At 51.3% G+C, this 21,294-nt stretch overlaps 1 protein-coding gene across 1 annotated transcript in view; it reads left to right on the forward strand.

The window, feature by feature from the left end:
• The window catches only part of LOC133354118 (aquaporin-3-like), a 29,026-nt gene extending 9,291 nt beyond the window's left edge, over window positions 1–19,735 (forward strand). The window contains exons 3-7 of the mRNA XM_061570707.1: window positions 1,091–1,217; window positions 12,687–12,824; window positions 16,790–16,896; window positions 17,163–17,380; window positions 17,687–19,735. Coding sequence (XP_061426691.1) covers window positions 1,091–1,217; window positions 12,687–12,824; window positions 16,790–16,896; window positions 17,163–17,380; window positions 17,687–17,882 — 786 coding nt within the window. The 3' untranslated portion in view covers window positions 17,883–19,735. The remainder of the gene's footprint in view (window positions 1–1,090; window positions 1,218–12,686; window positions 12,825–16,789; window positions 16,897–17,162; window positions 17,381–17,686) is intronic.
• The last annotated feature ends 1,559 nt before the right edge of the window (window positions 19,736–21,294 follow it).

Consider the following 21,294-nt stretch of genomic DNA (forward strand, 5'->3'; position numbering starts at 1 on the left):
GGGGGGGGGGGGGGTTCAGATAAGTGTAGCGTATTTGTCAGATGACAGGCAGGATGTTGGCAAGGGATGGAGATCCGAGAAATGTAGACAGATGTAGTGAGATTAGATATAATTAATTGTCTTGCTTTGTTTCTATAGATTATAAACTTGAGAGGTTGATGCACCTCTTTTTTTCACAAATTCAGGGACCCCCCCCCCTTCTTTGAGCTGCTTGAGGCCCTGAGAATTTGTTTGGTAGTGTTGCTTGCGCCAGACACAAACTCCCCCCCTCGGTGTCTCCCGTGCGAGGTTGACGCGTGCCACCTTGTTGGGGAGTCCTCGGTGCGTGGTTGTGCCGTGCACGGACAGACTCGTCCCCTGCAACAGGAGTGTGGAGTTGCTCCCACCCGACTCCCCGGGGGGAGGATGAGTGCCTACCCCCCAACGCTCCATTGGCGTGAGGGTTGACCCCCTTGATCTCTTAAAGACGGCAAACTCTGCCAACCGTGCGAGAAAAACGGGCGCGTCGCCGTCAAAAAACATTGCCGCCGTTCTGTCCGCCACAAATCGGCACGATGACCATGCGTTGTCTCGTTGCCATTTTTTGTGATGCATTTCTTTGGTGCGGCTAACGTCGCCGTAGACCGGGGCTGTGGGGCTTGTAGGGGCCTTAATTAGTTTGCGACGGCTGGTGCAGTTGGCTGTCGTCGACCATAAACTGTGCTCTTCATGGAACTTATAAAAAAAAAATCTAATCTGCGATTTGTTCGGCTGCACAGGTGACGGCATTGCCGGGTGAGCTCATGTGGGGGCGTGTGCCCCTTGCCTGCCTGTGCATGCGTGTGCGTGCGTGCGTGTGCGTGTGTGTACGTGCGTGCGTGTGCGTGGCCGACGGGGCCAGTGTGTGGGCGGGCAAAGGGGGGGGGGGGGGGGACGAAGCTCCGAGGCGACGGAGGTAATAACGGGGCCACGTCGCGGCTAAACGTGGGAGCAGCCCCGGGATGGGCATAGACTCTCAAAACCTCAAACTTGGCTCAAGCTAAGCCGCGACTCTTCCCACCCCACCCGTGTGACCCCGTGTGACCCCCCCCCCCCCCCCGCTGCCACGCAGCTGTTTGGCTGTGGCTCAGTGGCGCAGGTGGAGCTGAGCGACGGCACCAAGGGACGGTTCCTCACCATCAACCTCGCCTTCGGCTTCGCCGTCACCATGGGCGCCTACTGTGCCGCCGGCGTCTCCGGTAGGCGCGAGCGAGGAACTCGCCGCACGTCGCCGCCAAAACCAAAAAAAAAACGCAACCCCCTACGACTCGACTCGACCCTGACGTGACAAACGTACGCACGTGCGTACGTTGAGACTTCTTTCGCACCGTGCGTCGTCAACCGTGATAATTGGAGTTGCGGGGGGAGGGGGACAAACAAAAAGCGCGTGTGTCGCTTGCGCCGTGCGGCTGCCCGATGCAATCCGGGTTGTACCGTGCGATGTCTGACATTTCGCTCCATGTGCTGGGACCTTCTCTCGAAACCTAAACCTTTTTAAAAACTTTAAAAAAACGTTTTTTTTACTTTTTTTTGCTTATTTTTTACACACAACCCATCGGCCACACGGACTTCCGAGACTGACACTGCTCGGCTGATATTACGTGTAAAAAAAAAAACGTTTACATGCAGCGGATTTTTGTTTGTCTGGCTGCGCGAGTCTCACTGCAACACAAGCAGTCGGTCATCGGGTAGAAGTAAATTTCAGAAAGAGACAAAACACAGACACGGAGACACACAGACATAGACATGTTGGGTGTTTCTCTCTGTGTGTGTCTCTGTGTTGTCTCTGCTTGTGTGTCTCCGTGTCTGTGTTTTGTCTCTCTCTCAAATTTAGTTCTACCCAATGACGGATGCTTGTGTTGTAATCGAAACGTCGTATTCTATTTAATTTATTTTCTTTCCACGTGACTTTACCAAAAGAACCAAAGGGTAATTCCTGCTGTCACGAAAGCTTCAAATCAATTTTTCACTGCCCTCTTGTCCATGGTCAACGTCGCACCCACTTACACGCCCGTGCCCTGGGAGCTTCCAAGGCACTTGTGGTCGGCAAGAGTGTTGGGGGGTTTTTTCTCTTTCCCCATTACACTCTCAACTCCAGCAATTTGTTTGCTGCAGGGTCGGTGGATCACACCGAGATGGCAAAACAACATCGCACGCGTAGGCGCGGCAAGGTGTCTCCGCCGCGGGACGTGATGAGGACAAGTTTAGTCCAACGGCAGGTGGAGAGGCCGTGGAGTAGGAGTCTCGGGGGGGGTACTGAAAGGTGGAGACCAAATCGCTTCTCGAGGTGCTGCTAGAGCTCCCTCCTGGTGGAGGCTCTTCCACCAGCAATCTCAGGGCCCCTCGCTCCTGTTATCTCTTTACTCCCGGCATGGTTTTTGTTCTCCGTGCGATAGTTCTCACGTTCTTCCCTCCGTGTTTTTGTATTTTCTCTCGGCTCCCCCCCCCCCCCTCCCTTTGCTCCCATGTAGAAATACCCTTAAGGGAATTGGGAGGTTCCTCCCAAGCGGACCTGGCAGGCGGTGGGGGGGGGGACGTGGGGTCACTAACCACGGCGAGGCTTTCCTGCGTACGCAAATAAATGCTGAGCGATTATCATTAAAACCAGCTCGAGGCAGTCGGGCACAACAACGGGCTTGGCTGTGTCGGCTCTCAAGGGTTCGTACCGCAGCCGAAAGTGAAACCGCACAGCCGGGGCAACTTCATCGCCGGTGTTCGTTTTCATTTTCTGCCAGATTCGGTTCCTTTTTTTTTTGGAATGTGCGCGTGCATGGCGCGTCTCCTCAAAGCCCCCCGTTTTTTTTCTTCTTGTTTTTCTGCCAGCACCTTTTTTTAAACGACGATCCATTCGAAGCTTTTCCCCTCCGTTTGCTTGACGTCAACGACATCGCGGGGGAGGCTCCTACGCTTACACGGCGCTCTGGTGGCGTGGCACGTGCGGCGTGTGCGAATTCGCGGAATTTCTGCTCGTGTCCGCGCGCGCGCACGCACTGCTCTCTTCATCACGCGACAGCGCTTCTCTTTAGGAATAACTAATAAAAACCTGACCGGCCGAGGTCCAACAGCTGATTGTCCTATTGCCAGACGCAGTATTTGGTTTAGTTCCCAAGGTATTTTTTATATATATAACATGTTGAGGCCTTCAAGCAATATTTTTGATTCTAAATAGTTTTTTTTTTGGTTGGATGGCACAAATACAATTCTGGCAACTGTTTGCTGCTGCTGCTTTATAGCCACCAGCGAAACGTTTGCACCCAATTGTGCGTGGATCGCTCTCAAGGAATGCCACCGGTGTTGTGCAATAGCTTCATCCTTCATTGGGCTGTGTCGAGTTTGAGGAGGGTTTTATGGCAGGCACCTTGTAACTTGTGCAATCTCATCCAAAAGTCTGTTTATGAATCGGTGGGAGGGATGCCTTTTTTTAGAACAATTTCGGGTCTTTATAGATCGGGTTTTTTTATAATCTAGCGCATGTCCACGCTTACAAAAGTGGTGTCACCCGATGCCGTGTGATATCGCTTGGCAGGAAAGATGCAGATGTCGCGGGATATCGGTGATGTTTGCTGTGACGCCATCCATTCATATCCATCCAAAACTCATTTTACAGATCTCCTATCTAGGGCTGATTTTTGTTTTATTCAGATCAAGCCAAAACAATCGAACACCATCCTAGTACTGGCATTAATATATATATCCGGGAGTTTGTTCATACTCTAGCTGTTGGGTGGTGCTTATCGCTATTGGATGTTCCGAACAAGAGGTGGAAATTCCACATTCCGGTGGTGGGGACCGGTCTTGCACAGCTGTCTTTTTAGTCGATTGGCAGTGTGGCACTTATAGCGTGCTCGTTATTGAGCCGTGGGCTCACTCGTGAAGCCCATCACCGATCAACGGCTTGATTAGGTTCCAGTGTTCCATTAGGAACCGCACTTAATTAAATAGTGCACGTTATTATCGCAGCCTCTCGACAAGAGGGCGCCCGCGTTATCATTGTACGCAATTTGATATTTGCCATTAAACCCCGTTCCAGTTATGATCAGCTGATCAGATATTCCTAGGAAACCAGGCCAATCTGCTCTGCATTTGGGAGCCGCAGGAGAAAGCCTGCCTTGCCATGTTTGGCCAGTCCCTTTTTTATTGGAGAAAAACTTTTGGCCACGGTAGCGTATGTTGAGCTTCTTTCGCACCGTACATATGCTAGGATACGCCACTAAAAACGCGCGTGTAAATTCGCAACGATTCTCAATTTAAAATCGTCTAAGCCCACTCTAATCGGAGCCAACACGGTGGCTGTGAGCCACAGTTATTCGCCTTGTGAAGAAAACTACTGAATGGAAGTTGAGTGTTCAATGCAAACTTCAGAAATTGTAATGCCTTCTGGGAGATCTCTCCCGTTGAACGGCGCGAACTAATGAAGGTTAATTAAAAAATCTCGGAGATATTGCTGGGCAGTTAATGAATTGCAAATAATTCGCAAAGATTTGGTAAAATAAAAACCTATTGTTTGGTCGTATTCTGATGTAACAAATCGTATGCACCCACAAGAGGGCGCACGCCTGGAGAGTCAAATGCCCTAACACGGCGTTGGCATGACCTGTGCTACGTCTGATACTCCCAATTATGAGAGGAGGAATAATTAATCAAAGTAGTACACGGCCTACTCCGAGACGTTAGAGTCCGCTGCACACTGTTTGCGCACTGCGCTTACGATTTACCGGTGCCTATGACCCCAATTTCGGCAAATTTGCCGACGCCGGGCAGGGTTTGTATTTTAGCCTGGATAGTGACCACCACACCCAACAGGTGCTATCGTTTGCAGCAAATGGCAGTGCTTCAAAATCCAATGTTATTATACTTGTGCCGTCCCCTGCCTTTGACGTTCACTGACCAGCTCGATGAAGTGCGGGCCAACAACCGGCACGTGACCGGCACGGTTGCGGGAATCCCCCCTCAATCCAAGAGCGAGTCAACAAAGCGCCTATGGGCAATCGACTATGACTGAGAACGTGATAGGCATGGGGGGGGGGGGCTAAGTGTAGATGCCAATTGAATAAAAGCCCACTGGAGGGAGGCCTGTCGGCCAATAATGTGGCTGCTGCTGCTGCTGCTTTGACCAGGACCACTTTGTGTATCAACGCTTTACATTCGCAGTAACGCGCCGCGGTCCTGCCTGCAAGCAAATCCTGTCACGTGTTTTTAAAGCGTGTGCCGATGTACTCTCCTTTTTGTATCTTGACCTATATATATAACACCATGACTGGAACTGAACTAACGGCTTGGTGGGCCCTTCCTGCCGAAATTAATCAATACACTCTAATCTAAGTCTTTGGTTCTTTCGGTAAAGTCAGGTAGGTATAAAATAAAATAAATCACGACGTTTCGGGCGCAACACAAGCGTCCCGAAACGTCGTGGTTTATTTCATACCTACGTGACTTTACCGAAAGAACCCAAAGAGTATGGATTCCTGCAGTCACGAAAGCTTCAAATCGAGGTTAATCTAAGTTTCTTAAAAATAAAAATCGATGCAGCATGACGCACCACACAGTAACTGCCCAGGCCTGTACGGACGGTTTGTACCCTCGCGCTTGTCATGAACGCTTCTGTAAACTAACCCTCGGCCAACTTTTAAAGCCCTCTACGGCCACCATTGAGTTGAAGCTTGGTTGTTCAAAATTTTATATTTGTGTACAGGACAATATTGTTAGGTGGTAGCAGGCTAATGCCACATTTTAGCATCGTACTAGCACCACGTGGCCTATCCTTGGGCCAGTTTGTATTGCCATTTTCGTCTCCCCCCAAAAATTTGGCCCAAGTATAGGCGTGACCTCGCAGCGTCGTGTATTTATCCGTTTATGTGGTTGTCAGGATAATGGATTAAATCTGCTGGGTTTATTAATGACTCTGAAACTGAAGCATTGCCGTGTGACGTACATTGCTCAAAGGACCCTTGTGAGCTCCGTTTACGGGACGAGAATACCTTCCTTGATATTGAAAGTTGAATTTGGAAGGGGGGGGGGCGGAAATTCCCTTTTACGAATCATTTGCATGGTAGATTGCTCAAAAAGCCTTCCTCGTACCGGGCATGACACCTGATCCTGTGCGTACGGTACTTAATGCTGCATCAGTTCTCTCGCTGGAAGATTGCCCCCCCCCCCCCTTCCATTCGATCAATGCCATGTGCGCGTTGCCGGAGTTGCAGATTGGATTTGCCTCGTGCATCGTAACACCGGTGTTGAAGCTAAAATGTTATCATTTTAAAGACTCCGGTATCAATATTTTTTATTTAACCATGCAGTTAAGTAGAAGCCGAATGGAAACCATTTATATTCATTGATTGCGCGTATTTATCATCGGTTTGGTCACTCGACAAGTAACACGATTGTAGGGGATAAAAACATTTCTCGCCTCTGTTTCCACATGTGCCGCTGGACGGGAGGTGATGGACAGGCTTTGACGTCATCGGCCGCGTGACACCGGGCGTGGCTTTTTAGCGGGTTTCTTGCCTTTTTGAGAGGCTGCATGGGTGATCGGAGTGCTGTATTTTAATGGGCCTGGCTAATCGACCACGCACAAAGTAGTTGACTAATTCACTCGAAATCCCCAGCAATACGTTTAAGTAAAGGAGGGGGCAACCTACGGCACCAGAGCCATGTGTGGTTCTTTAAGGGACCGGTTCGTGACATTATTAAGGGACCACAGTCTCGTTTTCACGTACGGTGTGGCTCTTGAAATATTGAGGGTTTTTTTTACCGAATTCGAAAAAGAAAATATTGTTATTTTGGCTGCCCAACCCCTGATTTTAGTGGAGTCACAGTAGTCACATGGGCCCAAGTAATGGTACTGGTGATGCGGCTTAAACTATAGGCTTACGTAATTATTTTCTTCATCCAAACATCTTTTTGTTTCACACCTATGGATTAAGCCATCCATCCCTAAGCTGCATCAGTCGCAGGGAAACGTTGTTGGACCAGACTTCACTTGGCTGCTCTGTGCAAGGTTTGGCGAAGCGGCGGTCCGGCACCGCTCCGGGCATGCCCTCGCCACTGGCGTTGTTGGCAGTGGCTGGAAATTGAACTCTGGTCGCTGGCTTTAAAGTGGCGGCATGCTAATCGCTGCGCCACCCCCGCCACACCACCGTGTGGACATACGCCCTGTTGAAATAGGCGTTGATCAACTTCAAGTAAGCAATTTGCGGATTAGAGAGTCGCATGGTCCTTATTGTTTTAATCATGGCAAATTGTCGTGTTTATGCTGCTCTTGAGTGCCAGAAGTTTCGCATAACAGATATCGTTTACACGTAGGTGGTGGGAACCGGCACGGACTCGCGTGCTCGGTTTATTTGCACTTTGTTAAAATATGTTTCTGGGGGGGGGGGGGGGGGGAAATCCCACAAGACGGAACTGCTCGTTTCGCATGGCCGCCGATCCGCCAGCCTTCCTCCAATTGACCAGTGACTGCATTTTTTTAGATCGCCCGGGGCAGCAGTTGAAACGATGAGCGAGTATTTTTTTTTTAATTTCAGCCCCATAGCCGCCTCTTTCCACCCAGCGGTGTAAATGCGAACACCGCAGTCAGTCAATCGGCTAGCGTTGTCTGCTCACCCTGGAAGAGTAGGCCAAATACCCTCCGAAAGCCCTTCCACCACCAGCAGCAGCAGTGGCGTGAAGAAAGAATTGCACGGATGCACCATTTATCCTTCTTTTGAAAGTTGCCACATTGGTGATTTTGCCTTGAGCCACTGTGGAGAGAAGTCCCTGCCACTGATGCTCTCCATGCTGAGTTGTACGTACGTTGAACTTCTTCCGCGCTGTACGTAGCCAGCCGTGCTCATTGGAGGTGCTCGGTGAGCCCAGGTTTTTCCTTGCGCAAACGAGCGCTTGGGCAGCATTCTTCGTCTGCGTTGGTGTTTCCAAGTCGGTGATGGAAATTCGACATTCCAATGGCAGGGGGTTAGAATGTACAATGTGATTTTTTTTTTATCAATGGTCACTTACCACAGAGGCGACTAATTTTATCTACCCCTGAGTGATGATGGGCCGAGTCCATCTCCATTTCTGAACAAAGAAGTGCCGCTGGGTGACGTGTTAATGACGTGGCGATGTTCTACAGACACCGCATCCTGTCCCCCCTACCATTAGGGCACTTTTATATTTGACCGTGCAATTGGTAGGATTAAAACTCCCAGCTGAGGGGGAAAATGGACGTCATGAGTGAATGTGAATTTTTCATTTCAGAAAAAAATAATGCATTATTCTAAAATGTAACATCCCAGGATGAGTGGTCATTCCTTTTTAGCTGCAATCAGCCTGGCGATTTCCTCCGTAAGTAAATCGCGTTCTGTTAAACAGCGAGACATTGATTTTTAGAGTGAGGGGGAAAATGTCTTTGCTCGGCCGTTGTCGAGAATCGTAGGCATTGCAGTGGCTGCTGTCACCGAGGGTGATACATGCTCCTTGTACTGTACGGTCAAAAGTAGATGGCGAAGTAAGACCTCGATATGTGGAGGAGATACATTCCTGTAGCGTCGTATCTTGACCGACGTATAACATCACTGAGGATGCTTTCACGCAGCCTTTGTAACTTTCCATTTCATCCCATAAACACGTCCATAACTTGCCCATTCGTATTGTAAACAGACTGTATTGAAAATAATATTATCATCTGAATACGACGTTTCGCCAGTATTTACAGCCGGCCTCAGGCGACAGCCAGTTTGTGGATAAATCTGCCTGTTTCGTTCCTTAAATAGGGGGGTAGCTGTGAAGACATCCCTTGTGAGCCCTTCTTGTGCGTGGTGGGTGGGGGGGGGGGATTGATGAATGCATCTAAATCACAATGGGCAGCCATTACCGGGTGGGTTATATACATGGTAACATCTTGACTTTTAAAGCTTTCGTGACTGCAGGAATTCAAATTCTTTGGGTCTTTTGGTAAAGTTGAGTAGATAGGTTAAAAGAAAATAACAAACAAAAAAACTACGACGTTTCAATCGCAACGCAATGCTTGCGACTATACCGAAAGACCCAAAGAATATATTTGTATGGTAATCAACGAACATGATGCATGTACATTGATCTTGTATCTCCTGTCGTTTGTGTGCACTGAAATAGCAGTACGTTATTGTCTGTTCACAGGTAATCCCAATTGACGTGTGGTGACCTGGAGAGGCATGCATTTAAACTATATTATTTGATGAGTCAAGCAGCACTAAGTCTGTTGCTATCCAAATGGTTAAAATTATTTTTATTTCTCAATTTCAATAGATTATCTAATGAGTCATGTGGAAGAAACTTGTTATTCTTATTTCATAGTACTGTAGATGGGTTAAATATTTATTTATAATTTTCAGTGCATTATTTTACTTTGTTTCTACCTTTCTGTGTAACATAAGGCTGTAAAAAAAAACAAGTTCGTTATATCAAAACTTAAGTTTATCGAATGTATGCATATCGAGGTCTTCCTGTACAGTAGAGTGTACTAAGTACATCTGGCTTGGTGGCTCTGCAGTTGGAGAATCTTTACAGCTCATCTGATTCCTCCAGCATAAATACATATTCTGATTCGTATCCTGTTCGGGAGGTCGGCGTGGCCCAATCATCCTTGCTGCATTTTGGAATGTGTAAGTCCACCACCGTCGCAAGCTGTCGGGGGGAGGGAGGAGCGGGGGCAATTGCTCGCTACTGAGTGCTTTGAGGGCAGTGACCGTGTGACGTTCGCTAAGCTCTCAACGATATAATTTTCCGACGATACGCTGCCAAACGTGACGACTGACGCGATTTTACCAGTGGCCAGTTTCTCATGGCGGTGTGCATTGTCTCGGATTTTATTTTAGTTTTGCTGCTTTGCTTCGTATTTCTTGTAATGAAATTGAAGGTGGCTTAAAAGTTCTTCAAATGCAGTTCCCTTGGCAGGACAACGTCAAGAGAATTTGAATCGTAGCAACTTCACAACAACCCCCTCGTGGTTAAACCGCACACGCCGCTGTCAGTCGAACGCTTCCAATAAAATAAATCGATCACCTTAAACGACCCCTAATCTCCATGCCACCCCCTAATTGAATAGCTAACAGGAGGTATTTATTTACAACTTTAATCGTACACTTTTGTTCATTTGTAAGCATTTTGTCAAAAAGTAAAAACATTGAGGTGAATAAAACGAGCGACCGATAATCACGCCATCGCGAATTTTGGCCCAAGTGGACCCTCCACTGCTGACGAAGGCGTTGCTGTGTAGTCGCCAGGGTGGATTTGGGGTTCTCCCAGTTCAGCACCAATTGGGTCGGCGTTGGGGAGCGGGCTGGGCGGGGGGGTGGAGGAGGGGGAGGGGGAATCCACGTCCCCACAGAGCCGCGTGTGAATCGAGGCCCTGTGGTGGGCCCTGCAGGAGTTGCCGGTGGTGGTGGGGGGGGGGGAGGCTTCTTGCGGTGGGCACTCATCGTGCTGGGAACAGCGCTCGCTGTTCCCAGGTGAAACCCGAACGAACAAGCGGCTCCTGTTCCACACGCAGCGCTCTCGAGCCACGACCACCGCCGCTGGTTCTGCTCGAGGGCCTCCCTGGTGACGGGCGCTCAAATGACCCCCACGACCCCGCACGGTGCAGGGTCGTGGGGTTCATCCGAGCGCCCGTCACCGCCGGCCACTGCAGGGACCACAATCGTGGGCCTGGCACGTGGCACATGTCTCCTGCAGCCGCCCATGACGGCCTGCTGTGCTCGTCGGCCAGCCCTGCACTATCCTGGCCGCCCTGAAAACCGCCACCTGGAAATTCTGGTGGTCGCTCATCAAAGCGCTCTGCAGGCTCTCACCCCCTGCTGCAACATTGCTTCTCTAGACGTGGGCCGTGTGACTGTTTGAAGCTTGGGGAAGCCATGAGAACGTATTTAAACTTCATGGTCTGGTCCCTCGGTCTATAGTTGGGCGATGGCTCGGCACGCTAACCCACTCTGTGCTACAATAATCATTACGGTGTGTGAGTTTTTACATGCTTCTGGATGATCGTTTACTAAACTAAACAATGTTTTATTTTAAAACTAAGCTATTTTCATTTTAACCAGGTAATTATTTTTTATTCAATTCACACATTTTCACGAAGGCAAGGAATTATGGATTGTGCTTTGGGGATGACCGGCCCATTGGGAGCCCCAAGCAGAAATAATTTTTGGTCTCTCCGACCTTTTGGATTTTTAATCTCCCTGTGAGATGCTCTGAGAGCCGCCTCGAGACCCGAGATGGCTACGTCGTGAGAAGAGATTAAAGGAAGAGAGCTTCAGTTGAGACGGATGTGAATTTAGAGTTGTAGACAATGGACAGACATGCATTGAGTTTTGTTGTCTTTGCCTAGGTTCGTTTTTTATTTTTATGCTTATTAGGAATTGAATTTGAGCTCCTATTTAATGCACCCGTTTTACTGTGAATCCAGGGCCCCTTGAGCAGCCTCTTGGGACTCTGAGCTTCCACTTGGTGGGGTTTTATGCAAACACTTTTTGCGCAGAAATATAGAATGATCCGTGTGTAAAGGTAGAAGCGTCTCCGTATGACGGCACTCCTGTACAATCGGGTCATGGCTGTAAACCATCTCAAGGTGGTCACGGTTGTGAGAGATGACCGAGCGTCCCGCGCGTGGCCAGGGTAGGTCGCTCATCAGTAGCACCCCTTTTTTTTTTGTTGACCGTTCACGTGGTGGTTTTCCTCTCGCCATGCTTACAACCCGAACCGAAGCTTAACACTCAATGCCCCTCCTTGATTGATTTTCAGCCGTCCTCTGCAAGAAACCCATCGCACCCAAACCTCATTACCCAGACACCAATTATGTAAGTCTATCCCTCCTCTGCCGGGGACGCCCCCCGCTCATCCACTGAGCACTGTCCGCTCCGCGTTCTCTCGTGACCTGATTTTCTCACCCCGAAAACCCCCATCGCCAAAACCAACAATTTTTTTAGATGCTTGTCATTGTTAGCATCCCCGGGTCTGTACCGCTGCCGGATGAAGGCCTCCAGAAGTCGTCCTGCCCTCTCTCTCTCTCTCTCGCTCGTGGCCGTGCGTCGTAACAATCGATCCGACTCCTGCCCCCGCGAGCTGAATTCGTTGCTCTCGTTTCGACAGCGGACGTGCTCCCGGCCACTCGGGGTCACTCGTTTTGCAATTGGCGTGAGTGGTGGTCCCACCCTGGACACCAGCGACTGCACGCACATCCGCTCCACGGATGTGGCTTTTTCCGCTAATGGACTTCCCTCCATCCCAGCCCTGGATGGACTGATGGGCAGGACGGAGTCTTTTTTACAGCAAAATTTACGTGCAGCATTGCAGCACAACATCTATCGCTGTGCTTTTTTAGTTCGATGCGCCCTCCGCATTCACCAACTCGCGCCCACCCATCACGGTGAAGTATAGTCAAATGAGCCCCACGGCCCGGGGAAAGCCCTCATCCAGCAGCGGATTGACATGGGGGGGGGAGGGGAGGCGTACACACGGACAGACGTGCGAGCGTTCGCATTCCGCAGCTGCTGCGTTGCCACCGCTACGGAACCTGGTCCGACCTCCGTGGATGATCGGGTCGATCTGAACACTTGGGCGGAGGGGGCTTTGGTTGACCTTTCCTGAACCGTTGTGCTCTGTGACCCCCCCCCCTCCCCCCACCGCCACCCACCCCCGTCCTTGTCCCCATGCAGGCGCGCACTTGAACCCGGCGGTGTCGATGGCACTGGCGGTGCTCGGCCGCTTCTCTTGGAGCAAGTTCCCCTTGTACGTCACCGCTCAGCTGCTCGGGGCCTTCATGGGCGCCGGCACCGTCTTCGGCCTCTACTACGGTGCGGCTGTGCACACGCGTCACCTGCGCCCCCTCCCCCCACCTCCTCTCTCTCTTCTTGTCGTTATTTGTTTATCTATTCCGTCATTTGTCAACAGTTGCGGAGTGACAGGAATGCTTCTGTGGCGTAACGGTTAACAAACTTGACTTGCAATCCAGAGGTCACCGGATCGATTCCATCCCCTGGCGTGGCAGTTGATACAATGGTGGAGAATTTTTTTTTATCTCTTCCCCCCTCTCCCCACCAACTCTGTCCACCCAGCGCTATACACGGGCTCGATCGCAGTCGGTGTATCTGCGTGTCCACTGGCAGCCAAGTTGACCAATCCTCGTGAGGCCCTGTGCATTGTCCTGGCAAGGTTCACCGGACGGTGCTGTGCCCAAACGATGTTGGTTGTCGATGTGATCGCAGTGAATAAGCACTCGGTTACAGTAAGCCAGAAATCGAATTTTAAGCGAGACGAGCAAAGTTGCTGGCTTGCTTGTCCAATGCCGCTGGAACTCGCTGCTTCGATCCCGACCCTGACGCCTGCTGTACATTTGGAGTTTGCGTGTCTCGCCCCCGTGGTCGCGTGGATTTTTTTCTCCGCGTCCTCCGGGATTTCCCTCCACATTTAGGAACACGCTTTTAGACTATTTAGATTGTTCTGCAATTTAAAATGTCCGAATGATAAGCCACTTTATCATTTTTGGCCAGGTCGCTTTTGATAAACACCTCTGTGGGCTTTGGCTGATAGGAAGGGGATGGTGTAGATTTATTTGCGTGTGTTTGGACGATTTGTTTACCTTTTCTAGTACTTTGAACTCCTATCGTGTGTTGTGCTGTTTGTTGTCGCATTCTTACCCGCCCCGACTGGACATCTATGAAAAAGAGCTTTATAGCTCATCGGATTTCTACCAGTATAAATACATATTCTGATTCTGTATTTTAACAAACCGTTGTGTCGCCACGCTTCCTCCTTCGTAGTGCGCATGTGTCACGGCCCGGGGTGGTGTTTTTTTTAAGGACACTCCACGTCTGCACAATGCAGAGTTGTGATGTACAAACATTCTTTTATCTGACATCTGTGCGTGCGTGCGCACAAGTGGCTCGCACCAGCATGAGAGTTTCCGAGGGTCGCTTCCACGTGAGCGACAAGACCGTATTTTCCCAAACGCTAACAGGCGCGCTGTTGTTTGTTGCTGAATTCAGATAGCGTTTTTGTGTTGCGTGAGGACTCGAGGGTTGTGTTTTTTTCCTGCACCTAGGAATGTGACGATTTAATGTTTTGCACGCGATCCATTGTGACCATTGCGGCGTTTTGAAGAAGTTTGCGAAGTGTGTGCATGCGCAGGGGTTTCGATTCTGCTGGAAATTACACTGTGTCTGGTAAAAAAATATACACATGCAGTACGGCACGTCACACCTCGGCCAATGCCTCTCTACCTGGCTGATAACCGCCCACTCCCAGTGTACTGTGCGTGCGCAGTGTAGCTCTCGTTTGCTTCATATATTCACACATCCGACCTTATTAGCACATCCGCCTAATACCTTCGTCCTGTAAATATTTTCCTTCTGAGCTCTTCCTGGCGGCGTCTGGTACACAGGAGGTTGTGAGTTCGATTCCGACCCTGACGCCTGCTGTATATTTGGAGTTTGCGTGTCTCGCTCCCCATGGTCATGTGGATTTTTCTCCCAGTCCTCTGGTTTTCCCCCTCGACATTTAGAAACATGTGTTTTAGAGATATTTGGCTGCTATACATTTGCACATGATAAGCCACTTCATTGGGCTATCATTTGTGACCAGGTCCCTTCGGAAAACGCGTTTATATAGCTCAGTAGTGGGCCTTACCTAGTTACATAAAAAGTCTAGCTCATGTAATGCCTGTCAACCCATACGGTTTACCCCTATTCCTGTACAGCCGTTTCAATACAGGCAACATTTTTTTGTCTCTCTTTGTTTTTCTCCCTAGTGAAGGGACTTTGTAGGATGAACGTTGAGATTTATAATGGGCACGGGGTGACCAATAAGGTCTGACTTGGTCTGTAATAAGGTAGGGCACTGATAAGGGGTTGACAGGTATGACAATGTGCGCATGGTCAACAGTTTAACACGGCCCTGCAAACACGACCGCGCTTCACTTTCCATAACGGCTGACGCAGCGTTCGGCAACTTACGAGATCCTCGCTAGCGTCACCTCGATGAAGAGGTCGTCGCAGCCATTGCCACCGGTGGAGCCCAAAATGTTTTCCTTCTGCCCCAAATCCTTTTGGCTGTCTTGCATTTGACGCCCAACCCCCCCCCCCCCCACCACGGGGTCCACTTTCGGCGCCGCCACTACCACCACCACCAACGCTGTCTGGCAATGGGGGTTTTTTTACCTTACCACCTATGCTGTTAACGCTGAAAGCGTTGCGATCTTAATCTACACAAAGAGGTTCGGTCGTTGTTTTTGATATTCTCAAGGTATGAGTCCTGGGGCAGGAATGTGTGATGGTAAATGATACAACTGGCGGTGGACAGGAAGATGTGGGTGAGGGACGTTGATTAGCACGTGAGGTCGGATTTATAAACCCCGACGCGTGGACACGGTTCTCACAGATGACCGCGCGCCTGCCGTGGGCTTTGTGTTCCACCCTGTCTGGTTTTTGAAATGTTTATTTCTTCATCATGGGACTTCCTTTACCAGTACCAAAATATACTAATAAGGTTTTTCCCCTTTTTTCTGGCAACAAAACTGACAGCTGTCTCTGGTGTGGACCAATCAATTTTAAAGACAATGCATAAATTATCAGAGTATTGTTTTTTGTTTGCATTTGACTGCAAGTATTGTGGTTAATGTAAGCACGATGCCTTGCAAAAGGTGTCAGTTTTGTTGCCAGAAAAAAGGGGAAAAACCTTATTAGTATGTTTATTTCTATTCATTTATTTACCCCCACACAGCGGCCTCGCTCGCACGGGGGGGGGGACACGGCAACACGCCCCCCCCCCCCACCACCTTGCCCCGTCTGCCACCTTCGTGATCTGATGTCTCCTCTCGCGTGCTTTTTAACTTTCTCTGCATGAGGAACTCCGCACCACCTCCGCAATTCTCACGGTAACCTCTGGCGCGGTACGTGGTCACTTCCTCTTATCTGCTGCTCCCCACCCCCCCCACCCCCACCCCGTTCATTGAAACGTCCTCCCGGTATCCACTGAAAATTCCCCTCTGATATTTCAAATCTCCAACGCGACTCCCCTCGCCTCCCTCCTCCTCCGAGACCTCGTGTGTGTATTGTAAAGCCGGTGCATTGTGGATCAATGTATTCCAGGACCTTGAGTTCAAAAGGCAAAAGGACCTTGATCTGTTTTGGTGCTGCAAAGATGAGTGTTTGCTTAGCAGGTGGGCGAGTGCGGTGGCTGTTTTTTGTTTGTGTAACCCTATCGTCTCAGCGACGTGACTTCTAATCCCCACGAGCGTCACGAGTGAACCGACTGGCAGTCCGACCTGCAACCCCCAAAGTCAACATCGCTAATATTTATGGCGCGACCCTTAAAGCATCCCTGCCAGTGCATCCCCCCGATCTGTGGTGCGTAGCGAACCCCCATTGTCCTCCAATACAGATCCACCCCTCCACCTCCCCTCTCTGCGTTAGAGATTTGGGCCACAATCTCTCCCGTGGTGGTGTGGCCTGCACTCGACTTGCAGAGCACCACCGCACCCTGCAGTGTCCGCCAACCGTGACGTCGGCGGAGAGATGCGTTTTGCTTTTCTTTTGGCTCCCGGAGTTCATCACCGACAGCCCTCCTCTCGCTCGGCGCATCCAATCTCAGTCGTCAGCCGCGGCCTCTCCCCCGCCGGATGAAGGGTCTTGCGATGAAACCGATCCGTCTGGCTCGGGCGCTCTCTCGTTGCTCCGGCATCGCCGAGGCAGATGTCCTCCTCTCTCTCGCTCTCTCGCTCTCTCTTAGGTGCGTTAACACGTTTGTCACGGTTTTTTCGCAGACGCCTTCATGTACGTCTCCAAAGGGAACCTGACGCTGCAGCTCGCAGGGGTCTTCGCCACCTTCCCGTCACCGCATCTCTCCATCGGAAACGGATTTGTTGATCAGGTGACAAACTCTCCCTCCCTCCCTCCATTGAGTCGCGAGGCTCGCCGGGCCATGCAGGGACATTCTGAAGTTGTAAACGTAGGACGTTGCACTTGGCCAGCAAATAGGTTTCTGCGGCCTTGCCACCTTTCCGGAGTGTTACTCTATTTTATTGATCGCCGAGTGATAACGGCCTTGGCTGACCGTTGACCTGGACTCGCCAACTGCCCGATGGAAAGCTGCGCGTTGAGCTCCAGTGCCCCCCTCTCGCCCCCCCCCCTCCGCAGCTGATTGGCACAGCGGCGCTGCTCGTGTGCATCCTCGCCGTGATCGACAAGCGCAACAACCCGGCGCCCCGCGGCATGCAGCCCTTCCTCATCGGCCTCATCGTCGTGCTCATCGGCCTCTCCATGGGCTTCAACGCCGGCTACGCCGTGAACCCTGCGCGCGACCTCGGCCCCCGCATCTTCACCGCCCTCGCCGGCTGGGGCTGGCAGGTCTTCTCGTAAGTCTCGTCGTCAGTCGGCTGTGGTCAATCCACTGGCGGATGAAGGCCTCGCAGACATGAGAATTATTATTTTTTTATGAAAAAAAAGATTTCCCATGGGTGATCGAGCGTTTTGGCTGCCACGCACCACGAATATTGCGCTCCGAAAATTTGACCCGAGCATTGTTTTACAAGGCAGTGGCCCCACTGCATCGATGCACAGGTGTATGTTGAACTTCTTTCGCAACACCTACTGACCAACAGCAACAACACCCACTGACGAACAAACGTGAGCTCACGCCGCGAGTGTGCGTTCTGCTGCAGGGCGGGCAACTACTGGAGCTGGGTGCCTGTGGTGGCGCCCATGCTGGGCGGCGTGCTGGGCGCCTTCATCTACGAGATCTTCATCGGCCTGCACCTCCCCGAAGAGCCGGCCAGCTCCGGGCCCGAGCCCGGGACCCCGCGATCGCACCAGGAGCTCGCAAAGCTGCAGGCCAACATGGCAGACGCCATGTGCTGATAGGGCGCGGGGGTGAGGGGTGAGAGGGGTGGGGTGGTTGAGGGGAGGGGGGCGCTCTAGTGTGGAACGATGAAGGCAGCTCCTCCCACGTGGTTTTCGTGCCGTCCGTTCCGCGGCACGACGTTCCGACGTTTCTCCTCCACGTGCCACGAGAGCTTCTTCGGCAACCTAAGAAATCCAGAATTCGGCACGGTCACCCAAGAAACTCCTCGGCACGTGGAGCAAAACGTCGGACATCGTGTGCCGAACGATGCCCCCCGCCCCCCCCCCCCCCCCCCTCCCGAGAACCACATCGGAGAACCGTGCAGCGCGACCACATAAAAAACCCTGGACAGTGGGACAAAAGGGGATCGCGTGGGGCACGGCGACTCGTCAGCGGCCCCCTCAAACCCGCCGGGGCGAGACGCAACGAGGCTGTTGCGTGGATCCCCCGTATCCGTTAACAGCATTCGATAATCGGGCCAGATTCAGTTGCGCAAGTTGGCGAGTCGTCTCGTTTTTTCCCCGGGCCAAGGCTTCCGCTAAGGTTGCCGTGACGCGTGTGAACCCCTTTGACAGGCCAGAGAGCCGGGTCACGCAGCCGGCTCCATCGCGCTGCAGCGCGGGTGTCGCGTGCGGCGTGGGTGTCGCGAGTTACGAGCGTCGGCGGACTGTGATCCCTGTGGTGGGTGACTTGTAAACCAAAAGCTGCCCGTGTAACATGAAGTAGGAACCGCTCATTGTGGTCCGTGCAGCTTGAATTGGCAAACTATATTCGCTGCTGACATTTGTATGTTTTGGTTCTAGATACTAGACGTACATTGTAAAGTAAGAGCGACCCCTGTCCAGCAAAGCTTTATAGTGGAGCCGATTCTAACCGCGCGGTGAAAAATAATTGGGCCTCCCTTAAAGACAATGTCAAAATGAGAATGGTGTTTGTAATTTTGTTCTGATCTGGCATCCCACATTGAGCATTTTGGGTCAAAAAATGTAACATAGACTCCCACCAAGATGATCATGATATAATTTTAGTCTATATCCTTTATTTCCAGTAAACCTCCTTGTAATATACCAACCCTTGCTTTTAAATAGTTCAGTTACTCTCATTTGATTTAGCAAATGTAGTCTTGTTATCAAATACAAAGCATTTCACAAGTGAAGCTTAAACATTTCTCAAAAGTTTCATAATAAAAATGGGTGAAGGTTTTCGCATACACTAGTTAATATACCGAATTTTATATACGTTTTTATTTCAAGACTAATAAAGATGTTGGGGTTGTTAGGGAGAAACGGTGCCGAAGGTCCCGAAGTGTTCTCAAGCGAAGTCCGTCGGCTCTTGAGCCACGCTCGACTTGAGCCGGCTCGGAGCCACGGTCCCAGCCACGCTCGGGATCAAAGCCGAGCCACGTGTGAGCCGCTCGAGATTTCGTCAAAGCGAAACGAGTGGCTCGAGTCGAGTCCCGGCCCTGACTGCAGTGCCCACGGTCACTTTTATATCGCCTCCTCCTCCTCCCTACTGGCAGACTATCAATGACCTATCAGGCCGGTGCTGCGTTCACCTTGCGGCCACACAGAGACAGCTGCCACAGGGCGAGGGGGTCCCCTTGGCTCGACTGCAGCAGGGCATTGGGATGGTTGATGTGAGACGCAAGGCGCTTTGAGTTGCTGACGCTTTTTGAGCGAGGGGCGGGGGTTGGGCAGGCCCCTGTACTTGCAACTTCTTTACTCTTCTTCACTTGTACATCGGTTGCATATTAATTATTGTATCTTTTGTATATGTAAAAGTAATATAGTCTTTTTGTGTCCTGTGCTTCAAAGTCTTATAAGTCTATACATTTCAATTTAACAGAATAAAATAAAACTGCCTCGAGAGATATGGAGTATCCCCCCTCCCCCCATCACTGTGTGTGCGGTGCAGTGAGTCGGAGCGGGTGCAGTGAGTCGGAGCGGGTGCAGTGAGTCGGAGCGGGTGCAGTGAGTCGGAGCGGGTGCAGTGAGTCGGAGCGGGTGCAGTGAGTCGGAGCGGGTGCAGTGAGTCGGAGCGGGTGCAGTGAGTCGGAGCGAGGTGAGTGTCGGAGCGGGTGCAGTGAGTCGGAGCGGGTGCAGTGAGTCGGAGCGGGTGCAGTGAGTCGGAGCGGGTGCAGTGAGTCGGAGCGGGTGCAGTGAGTCGGAGCGGGTGCAGTGAGTCGGAGCGGGTGCAGTGAGTCGGAGCGGGTGCAGTGAGTCGGAGCAGGCACAGCCGTTCGCTCCTGGCTGGGCCTCTGCTTGGCCGACTCGGCCCTTGAAGCGAGAGTCCCTTTTTGTGTGCCGGACTTGGGACGTCAATGGGCGGGGGGGGCGAAGGGAACCGAGTCTTCGGCAATACGCAGTCATCGCGTGTGCCGTGGTCGGGATTCGCTCGCTCGCAATCGCTACGAAGGTTCATGCGGTGGGGGGGGGGGGGGGTGACCGAACTCGCTGCGTCTGTCACTGCGTTGAACGACTGCGCCTTCGTCAAATGAAATCCACGCGACCTACTGGCCTTGACACGGCACCGAGAATGCTGGTGGTGCGCGCATTGCTTTCTGCTGTTGCTGCGTATTTAACGGCTTTGACGTCCGCGCAATTTGCTATTTTGCGTCGCCTTTCGTTTTGAAGGGAGGGAATACATTTCCTGCAAGGGGTGGGGTTTTTTTGTTGTTGTTACCAATATTTTCATTTGGTTATCCAGACATCCACAACAACCCACACAGTGGCTGGGCCCCGGATGTACGCGCGCCATCCACGTGGCATTTCTTATATGTATGGTGGAAATCTTTCTCGCCGTACGTAGCCAACGGCGCTAATCGGAGGTGCGGGGGAACGGACTTCAAACTAAACGCCAAGCAGTTTCAAAGAAACCCCGTTTTCAATCCAGATTTAAATGCACCGCTTCAGTGGCTTCCTAATATCGCAAAGGAACCGCGTTCCAGGTGGCCGCAGAAGGCACATCCGAGAGCCAAAAGAAGCTGCTGCGAGGACCCATTTCCCTTTGTGTGTGCAAGCACCTAAATGTCGATTGCCGAGCTAAGCCCCCCCCCCCCCATTCCCATTTGTAACGTTGCACGCGCAATCTTCCCGGCCCGCGATGACCCAAACGACGCGCTCGCACCCTCCCCTCCTCCCCAGCCTGGCGGACGCCACCACGCACCGCACGCGTCGACTGCGAGCGCAGTGGCGTGGGAACTTTTGTGCGGAGGTGGTGCTGGGGGCTGGGAAGAAATGAATGTAACTATCTTACGGTAACAAAATATTAGATTTGTATTAAACCAAAAAGAAATTATCCGTACGTATGTTTCACGTACGGTTTTCATGGCCTTGTAAATAAGTTCACCTCTGCCAAACACGATGACTGTGGCTGCGCTTTTGCAGGTTTTGACGGCTTCACCGCCACTCCAGCGTGGTCCCAGAATGC

Source organism: Lethenteron reissneri, chromosome 46, assembly GCF_015708825.2.
Source record: "Lethenteron reissneri isolate LAM-NWPU_2019-01 chromosome 46, ASM1570882v1, whole genome shotgun sequence".
Classification (NCBI taxonomy): domain Eukaryota; kingdom Metazoa; phylum Chordata; class Hyperoartia; order Petromyzontiformes; family Petromyzontidae; genus Lethenteron; species Lethenteron reissneri.